At 49.4% G+C, this 17,651-nt stretch overlaps 1 protein-coding gene across 1 annotated transcript; it reads left to right on the forward strand.

The window, feature by feature from the left end:
• Nucleotides 1–12,560: 12,560 nt before the first annotated feature.
• On the forward strand, nt 12,561–13,972 carry N7446_012245 (uncharacterized protein; the record flags this gene model as incomplete). Its single annotated transcript, XM_058520987.1, has 2 exons — nt 12,561–12,686; nt 12,737–13,972. The coding sequence occupies 2 exons, from the start codon at nt 12,561–12,563 to the stop codon at nt 13,970–13,972; spliced, it is 1,362 nt and encodes a 453-aa protein (XP_058366353.1).
• Nucleotides 13,973–17,651: the final 3,679 nt, after the last annotated feature.

Below are 17,651 nucleotides of genomic sequence, written 5' to 3' on the forward strand. Positions count from 1 at the left end.
CCAGGGATTGTATTTAACTGCGGCCACAGAAAGCCCCACCTTCTCGTTAATGGAGGTTGAAGTGCTTCAACGGAAGCTCAAGTTACAGTTTGGGAGATTTTGAGGCCGGCAGTCACTCTCAATTGTACCCGTGGTTGGCTTCTTTTTCAGAGCACCACTTGAATCAGCTATTTCCATGCTGCAGCACCGCACTTTATGAGTGAAATTTAGTTCCTATGCCTGCTTGCAGCCAACTCATGTTGCCATCAACGGGATTTATGTTACCTGGCGGCACAGATACAACGAAAATAGCCCCAAATCCCAGATTATGATTGTCTTTCTTAGACAGAAAGTAGATTAAAGTTTGCACCTTGCTGCAAAGCCAACGATAGGAACCCGAGCCCAGTTCTCAGGACAACCATGTGAACCAGTTGAGCTACCAAGGGCTAGGATTTGGTTCCTCGTCGGTCGCCACCCACCTCGCGAGACTGCAACGCTACTACCACATTCTGCTGGTACCCTGGTCGCACGCAGACAATGATTCCATGGATCCCGTAATTAATAACCCTTAAATTCACTGGCGCATGGCAATTTGTTGTAAAACTCAGTCCGATTAATATTCCAGTTGCTCTCCCACCAAGGAGACCAATCGTCTTCTCAATTTTTCCAGGATGGCACGCCTAAGGCGTCAAAGTCGGCAACAGCGACAAGGAACGTTCCATGTACAGGTGCCAAAACTGCCTGAAGACCAAGCTTTGACAGCCAAGGATGTTCCGCGCGGCGGCCAATCGTATGAAGTGCGATCGCATCCAAGTGCCTCTATTCAGTGGAATCAGAATGATACAGCGACCAACAAACAAGGCCAGTCTGAGACTAGCACTGTTTCTTTCACAGTAAGTCGGTATGTGGCCGGAGGCACTTCGACCAGATCTTCTTGGCTATCTCAGCCTGTGAGTAAGCGGTAAGAACTCACGACAAGTCTTCCCAATTTGGAAGTTGTTACTAACGCACTGCTTTCAGATTGGTAAAACAATGGATTGAACGTTGCCGAGGGAAGATCGATACCATCTTCAGTAAGTTCAAGTTACAAATTTAGGAGCGCGCCGACTAATCTGTGGGCTTGAGCAACAGTCCTACAAGGTCTATACTCACTTCTCGGAGTTCCAATAACAAGCATCCCTTTCCGTGCACAAAATCTTATTCTCCAAGCCATACAGCGCCATCTTGAATTCGATGCATTCAATTCGTTCACAAATGGCTTTTAGAGGAGTCTCTTACGGTTGGGTGGACATGCCCAGAGGAACTGGAGCTACACGGTCTTTTCAAATTCTTGGTGAAACATAGGGACAAGATACAGTGTAGCTCTTGCCGTCAAGCCGCTAACACCATACAAAAATGGCAAAGATTGGTTTCTGGCATCCGCCACGCTGCTGTCCACCGTCTTTCACAGGATCGCGAATCTCTCCTCCAAATGAACCGGGTCGCCATTAAATTCTCCCTCTGTATCGGTGGACTTCCAAGTGCGGAGAAGCTTCGCCGTCTCTTGAAGTTCCTGGAAGATAGACGCCCAAAAGATAGACGCCCAAAGTCAGAGCGCCGTCGAGCGCAGCCAAGACGAAATTTCAAAAACCAAGCTTCTTCGTCAAGAGTGCGCCTCGAAGGTCTCAAAGACCGATTTCTGTCGCTGCCGAAACACACACAGAGAGTTCTTCACCGGATTGAGGCAATGTACAATTTGGACGTGGAACGGTTCCTGCAATGTGAATTCAGATGACATCTACTCACTGGTTCAAATTCTTGATGTTAAAATACGACGTTCTGTTGACGTGTATCTAGGGATAGACGGTGAAATGATTCGTTAAGTGGTCGAAAATACTGCGCTTGAATGCGGACCGACGATTGGAATCTCATCGTCGGTCCAAGGGACAGTATATCAAGGAGGTTAAATTTTTGGCCCAGAGGAGAAATCACAATCATCTGTTAGTGTCCCGCATAGACCGCTTGACGCCAGCACCGCTTCCGTACCGGTCTAAAAGTACACGATCGTCATCCTGGAGGTGGGACTATGTGCATCGTGTCTGTACCGCCAGAAAGCTGAGATACAGGCGAGCAGAACGTCCATTTTGGCAGCATTTCATCGGTTCGGGTGCTACATTGCGATGTCGAAGGAATTGTGACCCTGGTGCATGTTCCTATATCAAAGGCTGTCATCAGCAACAAAGCCTCAGCATGAGGAATATAAGCGTGTTTGTAGACTATTCCATGTATGCCGTATAGAAAGGAGCAATCGCCCTTCTTGGGAATGACAACAATATAGTGGTAGTCCTAAAGCGAAAGGTAAGGATTCGAGCACGATGGTGGTGACCTTGGAACATGCCCGCCTACATATTTTCATCCTTGTAATGCAAAACCAGGAGGATTTCATCGGAGTGTTACGTGGCCCGGTAAGTACTGCGGACAGCGTATAAGGATTCACGATACTATGAGTGTTCCCGTAGGGAGACAGGACATGGTAGCAAGGGGGCTCTGGGAAAATGGAAATACGGCATTCTTGTTGGCTCAAGGTAATACGTCTGCTTGGATTTGATAGGGTCGATGGTCGAAAGCAGGGTAATCTTTGGGGTGAAGCGTACGATTTGTTTTGACCTACACCCAAGTCAGGAGGAAATTAGTTAGACAGAGACCGTGGAATCACGAGCGCAGCTGACGATCATCAGCGGAACCGCAAATCATTTCCACCGCTTAGTCCGGACGACCCATGGAATCGCCTGCTCGGTGAGAGAATGCGGTCGTCATGAAGGATTCAGGCCCGGGCTTCTGTCCCACATGCTTTCTAGGTTGCTCGTGATTAAGCACTACAGCCCAAAAGAGAAGCCCAGAGAATTGGGGCAGATTCACGACAGTCTCGACCTGCCCATGTACGGGGAACTCGAAGAGACGAGCAGTGTACTAGAAAGATTCTCTCTCGCTACAGTCGTAATCAAGATGTGGAGGGTAATTGAGATAAAGTTTAGGGGCCGCCGGCCCACAACCTCAACCCATTTACGGCAGCCAATCGGTTCCTCGGTTTTAGTGCAAAAACCGGAGATATTTTTACATAAGCTCATGAGATCTGTCCATGATTGGCATAGTTTCTACAAGCTATCCGCTAGGGATATGGGACTGACGATTGAGGGGGTTTGTGTCGGATTCAGAGAGTACAATCTCTACGGGAAAGCTTTCTGCAGGACAGAAGACATAGCTTCTAGAACGTTCTACAGACAGATAGACAAAGGGCAGCTTGCCATTTGACAGGAGAACTTACTTTCCTGTGACAGGAACCAGGAAAGTATAACCACGGATCGGGATTTAGCCTACCATTCTGTTGCCAGAATTCCGCGCGATATTCCAAATACCTCACCTGCCTGGACCGTACCTCCGCCGTACCCTCTACGCAACAAAGTCCTTTCGACCGGACACTGACGGCCGTCAAGTTTGGGCTTGTGGATCGGTCTGGACCTTTGCAAATCCTTCACTTCTTCTCCGGGCCATAAATAGAACCTCCTTGATCTAGTGTCCGGTGGGTCGTCGCTGGGATCTGCATCGCAGAACCGTACCTGCGTCTGTCTAAATTCGCGCATTGTGTTTGATTGGTCCGTCGGGCGCTATTTGTATCCAGAGTCTCATCAATGTGATAGTAGCGTTGCAATCTTGCGAGGGGGTGGCGATCACGCGAACCTAGCTCGTGGGCCTGGTTGCACATTTCACATGGTTGTCCTAGGCTCGGTTTCCTATGGAAACTTTCCAATAAGCTCTGGACTTTGTTTATGCCCTCCAAAGAAGGACAATCCTCATCCTGAGCTTGAGAGTATGTCAATATCTGTGCGGTAAGGGAGTAGAGATTCTAGTAAAAGCAACATTAGCTGGCTGCGAGTAGACAAGGAAGAAATAACATTCAGCGGCGCGGGGCCAAGGATGAACAGGATTGATTCGAGCGAGACCAAAGGATCCTCCAGCCAACCGCAGGCACAGTCCAGCGTTTCTGTCAGCCAGAAAAGTTCCAACCTATTATTTTGGCATCTGTTGAAGCACTTCAACCCTCATGAAAGAGAAGGTGACCGTGGCTAAAACAGGAAGATGTACAGTGCCACCGCCTTGAGCGATTTAATTGCAAGCTCAACAATATGTAGGAATCGCATTTTTGCGGCGTTGCTTTCTTTCAACAGTTAATGAAAGTGGTTCACCATACTCAACGCAAGATTGAGAAAAATGATCCCAGGTCGAAACTTCAGTCTATAGGCCACAAATCCTCCAAACACCGTTTCAACGTCGTTCGACTTGCTTCAACGCCAACCAAAGGACAGTGATCTCTCTACCCTCGGCGCAATGGTTCCATGGTAGAGACTTGACAGAAAAGTTATAAAAGGGGCCGGATTCCCAGCCCAAAATTCGCAGGACTTCCATCCTCACACTTTGGTCCTCACACTGTGATGCATCATAGTGTCCCTCTCTTTCCTGCGGGCTTGAGAGCTTCCGTGACCACGGCTGTCGCTGACACGAGCCCAGCGATGTAAGACTGTGCTCCCTCGCTGCCATGAGCCCCGCGAGTATAGAAAGGTGCTTCGCAGGATAGGTCTGCGTGAACAACAATCCTCGCAGGGGGGTGCTGCGAAAAAAGACTACCCCGCAGGATAGGTCTGCGTCAACAATAATCCTCGCAGGGAGGTGCTGCGAAAACAAGACTACCTCGCAGGGGGGCGCTGTGATGACAAGTGAGACCCGCAGGAGACCGCTGCGTTAACAAGTTATCTGCAGGAGACCGCTGCATTACCAAGTTCTCTGCAGGAGACCGCTGCATTACCAAGTTCTCTGCAGGAGACCGCTGCATTACCAAGTTCTCCGCAGCCTAGGTCCTGCGTCAACAAAGCGCCTCGCAGGGACATCTGCGACACCAAGAGTCTCCGCAGGGACATCTGCGACACCAAGAGTCTCCGCAGGATGGGCTCTGCGTGATCAAGTGTGCCTCGCAGGATGGGCTCTGCGTCAACAAGTGTGCTTCGCAGGATGGGCTCTGCGTGATCAAGTGTGCTTCGCAGGATGGGCTCTGCGTCAACAAGTGTGCTTCGCAGGATGGGCTCTGCGTCAACAAGTGTGCCTCGCAGGATGGGCTCTGCGTCAACAAGTGTGCCTCGCAGGATGGGCTCTGCGTGATCAAGTGTGCTTCGCAGGATGGGCTCTGCGTCAACAAGTGTGCCTCGCAGGATGGGCTCTGCGAAACCAAGTACTCCAGACCTTCCGTGACCACGGCTGTCGCTGCCACGAGCCCAGCGATGTAAGATTTGCGCTCCCTCACAGCCAATGAGCCCTGTGACTGTAAAAATGTGCTCCCTCACAGCCAATGAGCCCTGTGACTGTAAAAATGTGCTCCCTCGCTGCCCTGAGCCCCGTGAGTGTAAGAAGGTGCTTCGCAGGACGAGCTCTGCGTCAACAAACGTGCTCTGCAGGGGATTGCTGCATTAACAAGCCCTCTAGCAATGTGCAGGCACCTCTTCGTGGTGTTAGAGACCAGTATTCGATATTCAACAGTATTCGAAGAAGCAAAGACCTGCCCAACCTCCTCATAGTCTGTTTCTTTTTCCGAAGGATCATCATTGGACAGATAGAATGAGCCCTAGATAGATCGTCCCGAATTCAATGGCCAACATTATATAACAACGAAAGTGTCATTTTTATCAAAGGGGAGGTTCCCAAATGTTCTGCACTGATGGTTTGCGGTCCGATAGTCCTTTCGCGTAGTGAAATTGACACCCTTCATTCAGGCGTAGGGCAAACATGTTGGTGAGAATTGGTGAGAGTGTTGATGTGTTGGTGTTTTGATGTGTTGAGAGTTGAGAGTTGATGTGTTGATGCGCGTTGATGTACTGATGTGTTGATGTGTTGATGTGTTGATGTGTTGATGTTTGATGTTGATGTTTGATGTTGATGTGCTGAATGGTCGGGCGGTGAAGGGAGTCCTGGTCACCGTCTCACAGAGGCAACGCGGTCTCTTGCCATGTCCCCCACATCATAGAAACTTTAATTGCTTTTTTTTTTTTTTTTTGTTCCTGCAAAGCAATTTTGACCCCTGTTGGACACGCCTTGACTACGGCCTCCAATTCAATTGAGATGATCTAATTCAAGGATTGTGTAACTCTGATGATGATGATGATGATGATGATGTATTCATTTGCCCGATGTAGCTCGCTCTATGATGATGATGATGATGATGATGATGTATTCATTTGCCCGATGTAGCTCGCTCTATATATATGCTGCTATGCGGGAGTGCTGTCAGGCCTGCCGACAGCTGGAAGGTGGTCGCCAGCCCACTGGGCGACCGTCAGGGAACTCGCCTTGCGAATTTCTGATCAATCGCCCTCGAATCGAAAGACGTAGACTAAACAAAAGAAATGCACGGATGCAAACATGATAAACACAAAGCCAAAATGAACGTCATTTACCCCTGGTCGCGGGTAGGACCAGGGCCCCGCTTCAACACACCATTCCCACGCCCTCTTCTCTCCAACTGTCCAGTCTTGTCGGCTGCCGCTTGCGCGCTCGCTTGGATCAAGGGAGTACAGTGGACCTGGCACTGCACTCCTAATGGGCGCCATCCTTCTTCTTCCGTCACACTGTCTAAGGGATCATTGTCTCCGCTCCTTTGTCGTCCCCTTCCTCGCCCAGAGCCGTAGGGTCGACTGTCTGAAATTGGCCTAGGAGGCCGGTCTTGACCATGAATTCGGCCACAACTGTGCGGGCCTCCGGTCGTGTGAGGAGTTCGTCCCGGTGGAGAGCGACTCCCTGGTATGAGAGAGCGCTTCTCATCCAGTCTCGCTCGTCCTGGTGCAAGGGGCATTCCAGTAGGACGTGTGTTACTGTTTGGCTGCCAAGATCGCAATCACACCGCGCTGTTTCGCGTCGGTTGATACGATTCAGGTAAGCCCCTAGGCCAATTCGCCCAGTTCTAAGCTGCATCAGAATCGATGTCGTCGCTTTGCGCAAGCCCGTCCAGTATTCCAGCGTCTTCTTTGTTGGTGCTTCAATCAAGCGTTTCGTCGGACGACTGGTCGCTTCCTTGGCCCACGTTCTGTCCCACTCCAGCTTCGCTTCTCTGCGAATTCGTCGTCTCGCTGCGGCTGCGAGACATATGTCTCGGTTGAGGGGGTTATGCAGCCCGTCCTGTTCCTGCGCCGCTTCTTTTGCGTGTTGGTCCACGATCTCGTTGCCAATGACTCCTTGGTGCGCAGGAATCCATCTGAGTTCTGTCCGAATGCTTCTGCCCGCAAGTTGTCGGATCAGGTTGAGGCATCCTGCTAGATAGACCTGTCCTGACGGCATCCGCGGTCGTCTCAGCGCCTTCAGCGCTGCTTGGCTGTCTACAAAGATGACTACCCCGTTTTTCGCCTGCTTAGCCCATGGCTCTGTGCTTTCCAGAACCATTTCAAGTGCCATCTCAATGGCTCGAAGCTCTGCCGCATATACGGTGGACGTATTATCATCTCCCATCTGGCTATGAGCATGTTGATCCTCAAGGTCCACGCCCGCTGCCGCTCCGATCCTTCCATCAATTCCGCTCCCGTCGGTGTACAGAATCAAGGGTCTTTCTCTTGGGTCTTTCATCAGGATCTGGTTGTGATTGTTCACCGCAGCTTCTCTTTCCTCGATGATTACCTCTGGTGGCGCTTGCCATGGTGCCAGGACGAATGCCTTTCGACTCTCCCATTTCCTCGTCAAAGTATCCGGGGGAGCCATAAGACATCCGCCCGCCTTCCAAGCTTGCGCCTCCATCGGTGACCATCCAGCCCAGTCTCTCTCATCTGCCGGTCGTCGACGTAACATCGTTGGCGGGACAGCGAACTTTGGTCGTGTCCGTAGTCGAAGGGCCGTTTCTTTCACCAGTCGATTCATGTGAACAGAAATAGGCGGTAGGTGAAGCTCTGCATTCAGTGCCTCTGCTGCCGTAGTTTTGAAAGCTCCGCTAATGAGGCATGCTGCCTGTTTTTGTATTGCTGCGAACGGCTTACTGATTGTGCGTGCCTTGTATTTACTGATGAGCATAGGTTGATACCACGCGGAAACCCCAAAGAGCATCTGCGGGATTATCACCGCTTGGTAGATCTTTCGCATTGCATAGAGTGAGGCTCCCCACGTTGATCCTGCCAGGCTTCGTAGTGCGTGGAGAGAGACACCGGCCTTGGCCACCGCTTTCTCGCGGTGATGGTGGAATTCCAGACCCGGATCCAGCCAATAGCCTAGGTACCGCTCAGCCGTCCTCGTCGCTGTCACCGTGTGTCCTCGTAGAGAAAGCGATGTGTATTGTGGGTCGACTTCCCTGGTGTTTACAAAATGCACGAGTGCATACTTCTTCGGGTCAAAAACTGATGCATGTTTCTCGGCCCATTGGTCGGCTTTGCGGCATGCCGCTCTGAGTTTCTTGATGGTTTCGCGTTCGCTGTCTCCCTTTGTCATGAAGCAAACATCGTCGACCCACCCGTTGCTAGTCACACCGTTACCGCAGTTCTCAACGAGGTCTGCGTTGTAGATGAGATATAGAATGGGTGAGATCGGTGATCCTTGAGGGATGCCTGTAGGTGTCGGGATTCGATCAGATGTGCCCTCGGGCATGCGGATCCGTGTGCTTCGGTTGGTCAAGAAGGCCCTCACCCAGGGAACGAAGTGTCCCAGACGTCGTTTCTTGAGGTTGTGTAGTAGACGTTCATGGGAGACATTGTCGTACGCTCCGGACACGTCCAGCATCAGCAGAGATACCACTGGCTTGCCCTTTCCCCATGCAGTTTTGATTCGGTCGATGATAATGTGGATAGCATGATCGGTGGATATACCCTTTCGTCCGCCTAGATGGGTTCGTGGGAGTAAACCGTTGGTTTCTGCTGCGTAGCTGATCCGTCGCGCGACAACTGCCTCCAGAAACTTTCCGAGCGTGTTCAGCAACGCGACGGGTCTGTAGGATTTTGCGAGCTGGTAGTCACTTTTGCCTTGCTTCCGGAGCACCACCGTGATTGAGCGCTGGAAATGTGACGGGTTGTATCCCGTGTTTATGCATGCGTTGAATAACTGGACCACTGTTGCTAGAACCACCGGTATCTCGATAAGCTTGTGCCAGAGAGAGTTTGGTATACCGTCTTCTCCGGGTGCTTTCCCTGCTTTCGCTCCTCGCACCGCCTCCTGTATCTCTTGAGCGGTGACTGCTGGAAACTCGATTTGCTGTGGGTACAGGAATGAGTCTGTGTCGGATAGATCGGCCGGCGGTGGTTTTGGGAAGAAGGCAGTCCGGAATGCCTCTGCCTTTTGCTCAACTGTTTCTGCGAGAGTTCCAGGCATTTGGGGATCCTGTATTTTCAGCGAAGGGGTGATACCCTTCTCATATGCCCCGTCTCGGTTTCTTGCCCATTTAGCCAATCGCCACATACCCTGTGGGCCATCTTCAACGACTTGCTGGACTCGGCGCCGGTGCGCTCTTGACAATGTTTTCTTGACGAGTCGCGTTTTCTTGTTGCGTGCTTCCGAGTAGCACATCCAGTCGTAGGGGTCTTTGGTTCTCGTATGTCTGCGACGGAGGCGACGAACTTCTTTGACCGCAACTTTACACTCGTCGTCAAAGTCGGGGTTCGACCACGCGGATGGTTTTGCCCATGGGGTTGATTCCTCGATTGCTGACTGGATCACACCCATTAGCTCCTGGCATTTGGCTTCTATCCTCTGCAGATCTGCCTGGTATAGGCCTCCTGCCTGTAGACCTCCTTCGATCTTCTGGATGAGTTTCTGGTCATCAGTTGCGTTCCAGTTTCTTCTCTTCTGTTGTACAGCAATGGGTGTAATAATATCAAGCACAGTCCTGATCGGGAAATGGTCGGATGCGTGCTCGATGTCATCCGCCCTCTCGCAATTGATAAGCCTGTTGACCAGGTTGAATGTGATGAAGGTGAGGTCAATCACCGACGACTGATCGTTTCGAGACCAGGTAGGTCTGCCTTGTTGGGTCGTCAACTCGAGTCCCCATTCATTGGCAATTTCTAGGAGTTGCTCGGCCTCCTGATCGGCCCTGGTCCCTGTTCCTCCCCATCTCGGGTGATGCGCGTTCATATCTCCAAGGATGATGTGTTCTCCATGAGGTCGTTTTGACAGCTCATTTCTCAGATGTCTAAGAGTATTGCTGCCCGGCCTATTGTATATGTTGTGTATGAAGAGATCTGTCCAGTCTCTGCCCTGATGAGCCTTTCTAAGTTTCAGTAACTGGTAGTCCTGTGAGACGAGTTGACACGACCAAGTGCTCGGGTCAAGCCTTTTAGACACAAACAGGCATACGCCCGGTTGGGAGAGATCCGAGGCTTGGACTTGATTGTCCTGGCCTTGGGTTGTTCCGTCGGCAGCTGCTTTTGGTGGGTAAATTAGCTGGAATGTTGCCGTCGCTGGTTGGTGTGTTGTGTGTTGCATTTCGTTCTTCCATGGCTCCTGCACCGCGACGACGTCCGCCGCGAGGACATTTCTGTCTCTGAGGAACGTTGCCATCACTGGCCACGATTCGTGTACGTTGTATTGAAGAATCTCAAACGATTTCATTGATGAGTTTGTTCGTCATCGCTTCGTTCGCTGGCCTCGTGCCATACTTCATCATTTGGGTCTTCGATTGTTGGTGCATCCGTCGTAAAAATCGGCGGAGAAGATCCGATTGGTATCGCTTGTCGCTGCTTGTATTTCAGAACCACCAATTTGCGGTATTCGGGGCTCTCCGGGTCCAGTTCGTCCTCGTCATCAGGCTCGGACGTGTTACCGGCCATGTTGACAGAGGTGACCTCGTTAATGAATTGGGTAAGTCGGTGTTCCCGGCTATCCTGCGGAGTGTCAGGTTGAGGGAGATCGGCCGGAGTGGGTTGAATGCTGAGCCATTCATTGTCGTCTGGTTGCTCGTCCATGGTGTCGTCCGGCTCGCCTGTGCGGCGCCTTTTCGAGGCCGCTTGGAGCCTTGTTGACCCTTGGCATGCTAGTGGTATCATTGCTGGTTTCGGATTCTTTGGCCTCGTTCTTGAGCCTTTTGGGCGACCAGGACCTCTTTTGAGCTGAGTAGGCTGAATAGGCTCAGTGTTTTCCTCTGGTGATGTTTCTACTTCTATTGCTGCAGCCTCCACGTCGATTACAGCATCCTGGGGGTTCCGCCGGGGCTCTTCCCCCCGTTGCTCCTCTGGAGCGTGTATCGACGCTTCGAGTCCATTCGTGGCCATGGGGTCTGCCCTGGTCGAAGTTGCTTCTTTGCCGGTGCTTGCCGTCACTCGGAGGTGCAGAGGAACGCGGTGATATGCAGGGCAGTTGGCCAGCGCTTGTTTGGCTTCGTTCATCGCTGCAACCTTCACCGGACATTCCCGACTTGTAGGGCGATGCCCTTTATTCATGCAGGAATCTCAACACAGGGGAAGAAGCCATTACGATTGTAACGAACAGTGCAAGTACATGTACAAATGGTATGTCAGAGAAATACACCGATGGGTCCCTGTGTAATTCTTATCATGCGTATCTAGATGTCACCTACTCGCCCATAAGCTCACCAAAATCATTGGTATGGCGGTGAAAGACAGTGTGGCTCTGGGATCCTTGTCCAATATCAGCTGAAACAAATATCGGAAAGCAGAAGGAGCTGGTATTGTCCCTTTCCGAAGTTCCCGGCTGTGGCTCAGACGACACAAGAAATCCAATAGTTATAGCCAATGGTAAATCGAGACCACGGCTTTAATGACTAGAGTAAAGTGGAAATAGGGGACATTGAACGTTTAAGGGGAATGATCCGTTCTCTCCCCGGAGAGGAACCGAAAATCGGATCCCGGATACCGGATACCGGATACCACGGAGGACAAGCGTCTGGGGTTAATTTATGGAATCTTCAGATCGCTTCCCATTGGAAGTGGGTTAACTATATTACCACTGCCTCTTAATATAGTTTGGGTCAGTGCTGACTCTGTTGTAAAATGTCAGACAAGCCCCGACAATCCCCTCTTCGACCCCGGACTTCCCCGCAATGTCTAGCAAGAGTCAGGACCCTCCCTCCGGTCTTCAGTGCGCCACACGATATTACTGTTGGCGGGGAATATAGCGGATAGGCCGGGAGCTGGAATTGAGACATACAATGGGGCGTAGGTTCTCGCTTGCCCGTTCGAGCCGTTGCATTATCAATACAGATAACCATACACTGTTTCCTTGTTCTGAATTTAAATACTTAAAAAGCCCTTGTTCTTCTTCTTTTTCCTGCAACATTTCATCGCCCTGCGATCTATGACAGCTGTACTTCAAGCTATCATTATTTTCAAAGGACTCGATCATTCGTAATCTCATCGAATTTTCACATTCTGTGACCCTGACTTTGGAGCCAACCTTGCTTGGTGGTTGCAGAAACCATGGCACACGCATTTTCACCGAACGGCGCGATGACCAGCCCCCGCGTATGGAATCTGGACTACCCTCAAACCCTTCTGCGTTGTGTCTAATCAAGAAATACGCAGGATTGGCCTTTGTGGTGGCGAATAATGGTTCTGTTTAATGTCAGTTCCTACACCATGTTGGGTAACATGTTTGCTGCCGGCATTACGCCCCTCTTCGGCCTGATCATCGTGGATTTCAAAGTCAGCACTGGCCAAGTCTCTAGTTTGTCATCATGTGCCCTGCTGGCCCTTGGGATTTCGGTACGTGAGAATCCTATCGTATGTTGACGAAGTAATCTGAGCAAAGGCAGAACATGTTCGCGGTTGTGGCATCCAAATACATCGGGAAACGATATACAATCCTCATCTCTCTCGCTGTGTTCACTGCTTCCAATGCTTGGGCCGTGTACGCGACGACCTTTCATTCACTCATGGCGACAAGACTCGTCGGTGGCCTCTCCGGGGGTGTCGTCGAAGCCCTCGGCCCGGAGATTATTGTGGAAATATTCCACGAGAAACACCTTGCTTCGGCCATGGTCATCTATGTAGGATTCCTTGCAGCCGGATCCGCTATTGGACCCGTTGTAGCTGGGATTATCGGAACCGCGACGGGCGAGTGGCAATGGTACTTTAAGTTCCTGGCAGTTTTTGCTGGGGCCATCATGCTGCTTTGCATCCTGATGCTCCCGGAAACTACCACTAACTCACAGTCCATCGGCTTTCCTGACCAGCTTGCGGAGCCAGTCTCCAAGAGGGATGCTGAGCTTACCGAAAATTCTGAAATCGCCTTTAACCCCCGACAAGAGGATAATCTTCATGATGTATGGGTGTCGCGATCCTTCAAGGTTCGAAATTCAGATTGGAACCGAGATGAAACTGCAGTCGAGTGTTTATATGTGCCCTTCTTGATGCTATCTAAGCCTGCTGTTCTCGTCACAACTATTGTATTTGGCCTGACAATTGGATGGACCGTTGCCTGCTCTATTGTGTTCTCCAATGTCTTCCAAAAGCCACCCATGTTGTGGACTGCAAGAGCCGTCGGCTTTTTGAATATCGCTCCGTTGGTTGGACTGATGATTGGTCTTCCAATTGGCGGCATTTTAGCAGACAGATTGTCGGCCCGTTCTGCCAAACGACATGGGGGTATTCCTATCCCGGAAAGTCGACTACTCATAGTCACTATTGGTGGTGTTCTCAGCCCTGCTGGTGCTCTCATTATTGGGCTCACTATGAGCTATCACACTCATTGGGTTGGACAAGCCATTGGATGGGGTATGCTGTCACTTGGTCTGACTGCATCTGCTAATATTCTCCTCACTTACGCGGTTGACTGTTATCCCACCCGTGCTGCACATACAGCGTTGATGGTGAACGTCATCAAAAACCTTCTGGCATTTGGTGTGTCATTCCGGTCAATGGATTGGTACTTACGTGATGGTCCTCTAAAGCAATTTGGTGCTATGGCAGGAGCTCTGTGGGCGAGTTATCTGCTCGTGCTACCACTTTACTTACTTGGTGCGAAAATCCGAACTCGCTTTCACTCGTGAAAAGAAGGAACAATTCATATAGTTACGAAGACATAGCACAGGAATGGACGAGCTATTGAGTGACTATTGAATCTAGTTGGTGATAAATGTCAAAAATAAACAATCATATGACCGTATCTGTTCATCGCATTCTTGCAATAGCAGGTTTGAGGGGGAAAATAAAAATAAAAATAAAAAGATATCAAAATGCACCATTACTCAATCCTATAAAGTTCAGTTATTGTTCATGCGGGCCATACCTAGAGTGATTTCAACGATACAGATGATAAAAAGAAGAATACAAATGGATAAACCGAGAACGCGGATTTCCACTAATGTCAATCAGTTCAAGATGCCCTCGTAGACGCGTCGCTCTTAAGATTATCAATGACTCTACTTGGTATAGGGAAATCTGTCACCTTTTCAGAGGTTGGATTGTGCGGGGTGCGAAAGTATTTTGAATTGCTATCTCAGATTGTTGTTAAAGTACACTTGACCTTATTTCTTTTCATACGGGGCGATATCTGAAGTCATTCTTACGATCTAGATGATAGAGAGAAGATACACTTGGCTAAACACGATATACTTCCCTGCATCTACCAGCTGAAATATGATTTTTACTTGATCGTAGGTGAGTACCATTGATTATGAGCACTAAATCACCTTGCTCGCGTTCGTGCTATCTAAACTGACCGAGTATTGGTATTGCTACTACTCGTCGAAGGATCTTCACAAGAGCGCAGGCATCCTATCCCAGACAGGCTTTTTATGCGGAATGTAATTATACTCGATCAGCATCTCAGTTGGCTAAGCAATGAGGCCGGTAGATTTTGTCCTCGGGTATTCTCCTTTGACTTGCAATAGACAGCTTCATTTGGTCTCCTAGATCCATGAAACTGTCGTAAATATCACCTTTAACTGCAGTTACGGACATAATGAGGGATGTTAATACCTAGTATTTGCGCCGGAAATGTTTAGCTCATGGAATTTCTCGTTAGCCCAAGGAGATCATACTATAGGTTGACGGGTTTAGTCGTTCAGGCAACCCTAAATTACCCACAATCCCACAAAGAAAGTTAATTTAACATTGCACGGAATCTGCTTTCCGATTGCATGGCACACCCTACTTTCTGTGGAAGAGCCCATACTTTATTTACTTCAGGTCGAGAAAATGGGGCGGCGACTTACCCCTAGAACAGGATGCTTATAGGCTGATCTGCAGCTTCTTATTGGGCAGGGTAATTTGAATTTGACCGTAGTTGTGCATTTGAGACTTATTGTCTTATTCAGAACGGACCTCGTCCCTGTGACACAGACGTGGTGTTTTTTACCCATGTCGCAAGCCTGCTAATCTCTTTCAGTCTTAAACGCGTTGATCGTCTTTTTTGAACATTCGCACCTAAACCGCCTGCATTTTGCGCTCTTCCCTCATTAGTGTATTTGGGTGGAGTGAGTAGACTCTATATGCTTTCTCAATTCCCTTATTTACTAACTCCTCAGGTTTCTTGTCGACAGCGGGTGTGTTTCAGTTGGCTATAAGCTGGAGAAGGAAACTTCTGCTCCCGATATTACCATGATCAAAGAGTTCATACTGTGGTACTGCTCGCGTTCTACAAGAAGACGTCTTCAACCGCATGGAAGACCTACAGTGATTGCTACTCTGGCATGCGCGGAGAGCTTTTTCAGTAGCTTCGAGACAACTACTGGGAACAGGGTTGCTGCAGAGGACCGTTCAGGGGTATAGCCGTGTCACAGGACCGCCCCCCACCCTCGCGGGTAGGGGGTGTCCCACAGCCATAATGCAATTAACAGCCATAATGCAAATTTTCAATTTCTTCAACTTCTAGCTCATTTTTTAGACGTATAAGGTCTAGGATCCATGAAATAAAGCCCATCAATAGCCTCAGTAGCCAATAATGTATCATCCTCCTCATTTTCAAGTGTTTCCTCCAATTCCTTAGCCGCCAAATCGGCCGCCATTTTCTCTGCGTCTTTCCGCCAAGCACGAAGCTTCGACTCATCTTCTTTCTCACACCTTCGCTGTACTAGCCTATTGCCTGAAATCGATGAAAGGGGACTCTTTGTAGCACCCTTTACCCATCGCTTGCTTTTTGTAGGTTTTTTCCCAGGCGTTTTATGGCTAAGGGCGCGCGCAAGGCTCATCTCAGCAAGTTCCGCATTGTATAGAGACGATTTTCCGGCATCAATTGCGCGCCGTATATGCTTCCGAATTTTACGTAAATCAGGATTCAGGTTATCAAGTAGCGGGAAAACTGTCTTCTCCAATTTTTCAATACGCGCATAAGAATTGGGCGGAGAATTGGTCGCTGAACTTGGGAATTCGCGGGTAGGTGACGGCTCGTCGTATATGCGTAAGGTCTCTTCGTCCGAATATTGCCCTAAATTACCCAAAACTTGTGTCGGATCTATTGGCCAGATACCAGTAGATTTGAACGAGGTTTGGATAGTTTTGGACCTTAAGGCGTGGCGTCGGACGGCGTCAATGTTGCGGAAAAAGTCGCGTTTTTCGTTACTTCCACCCCACGCCACAACCTCAGTATTCGCCATTTTAAACTTATGTTTTAGGCTTAAAAAAGCCTCAGCATCAAGGGGCTGACATATATGAGTCGTGTGAGGTACAAAATACCAAGGAATAATCAGGTTTTCCTTACAAAAATCGAGAAATTCGATAGTTGTATGAGACGCATGATTATCCATTAGCAAAAGCCTCGGTCGCCCGCGTCGTACGCGGTTTTTTGTGGCTTCATGAAATGAGCATAGCCATCGGTAAGCAGTCTCACTATCCGTCCAGCCACTAGACGTCAAATGGATAATTTTGTACGCCGAAGAAGAGGTTGACATATTACTATACCAGTCTTCCATGTGGACGCTGCCTTTGACTAGAAACCACGGAAACATCACCCAGCCATCAGCGGCAATACATTCAATGCCAGTAATAGTTTCACCTCGATCTCCAGTAGCAATACTAGCAGTTTGACGCGTAGAGACGACGTGTTGGTTAAGTCCTTCGCCATTTTGGAAGCCGGTTTCATCCCAATTATAGATCTCATGAGGTTCAAAACCATGCTCACGGTAGAGATACTCAAGCCTATCGTACCAATGGCTAATAACTCCAGGATCCTCGGCTTGAATTCGTAAAGACTCCTTTGATTTTTGGGTAATAAGCTTGATGTGTGGAGGTAGACGCCGTATAAGCCGATAGCTATACATTGAACTAACAACTCTCTCCGAACCCGCTATTTTCAACAGGCGATTTGCGGCAATTTCAATGTCTTTTGCAGTTGGAGGTGTATAGCAAGAATTTAGCACTTCGATCCAGCTAATTAATGCATTTTCCTGATTCAAATTCAATGCATTATTGGTGGTAGGGCGATCGGAGAGAGATGTCTGTCCGTTTTTGCGACCGCGAAGCTTCGAATAAGACACGCGATAATGGTCCGCAGCCTTACGTAGTGATGAAAATTCTCGCGTAGTATAAGCATGTAATGCCTTAGCTAGCAGATCCTCTTCATCACGAGTTTTTTTAGGCATTTTAGGTGGGTAGGAATACGCGTAAAAGTTGAAAAGGTAGGAAATTTGCATTATGGAGGTTAATTGCATTATGGCTGTGGGACACCCCCCACCCTTCGGGTAGGGGGTCGTCCCGTGACACGGCTACTGGGTTAGTATAGCAAGTTGC

Source organism: Penicillium canescens (genome assembly GCF_028828765.1).
Source record: "Penicillium canescens strain IBT 15451 chromosome Unknown utg000010l_segment0_segment0, whole genome shotgun sequence".
Classification (NCBI taxonomy): Eukaryota; Fungi; Ascomycota; class Eurotiomycetes; order Eurotiales; family Aspergillaceae; genus Penicillium; species Penicillium canescens.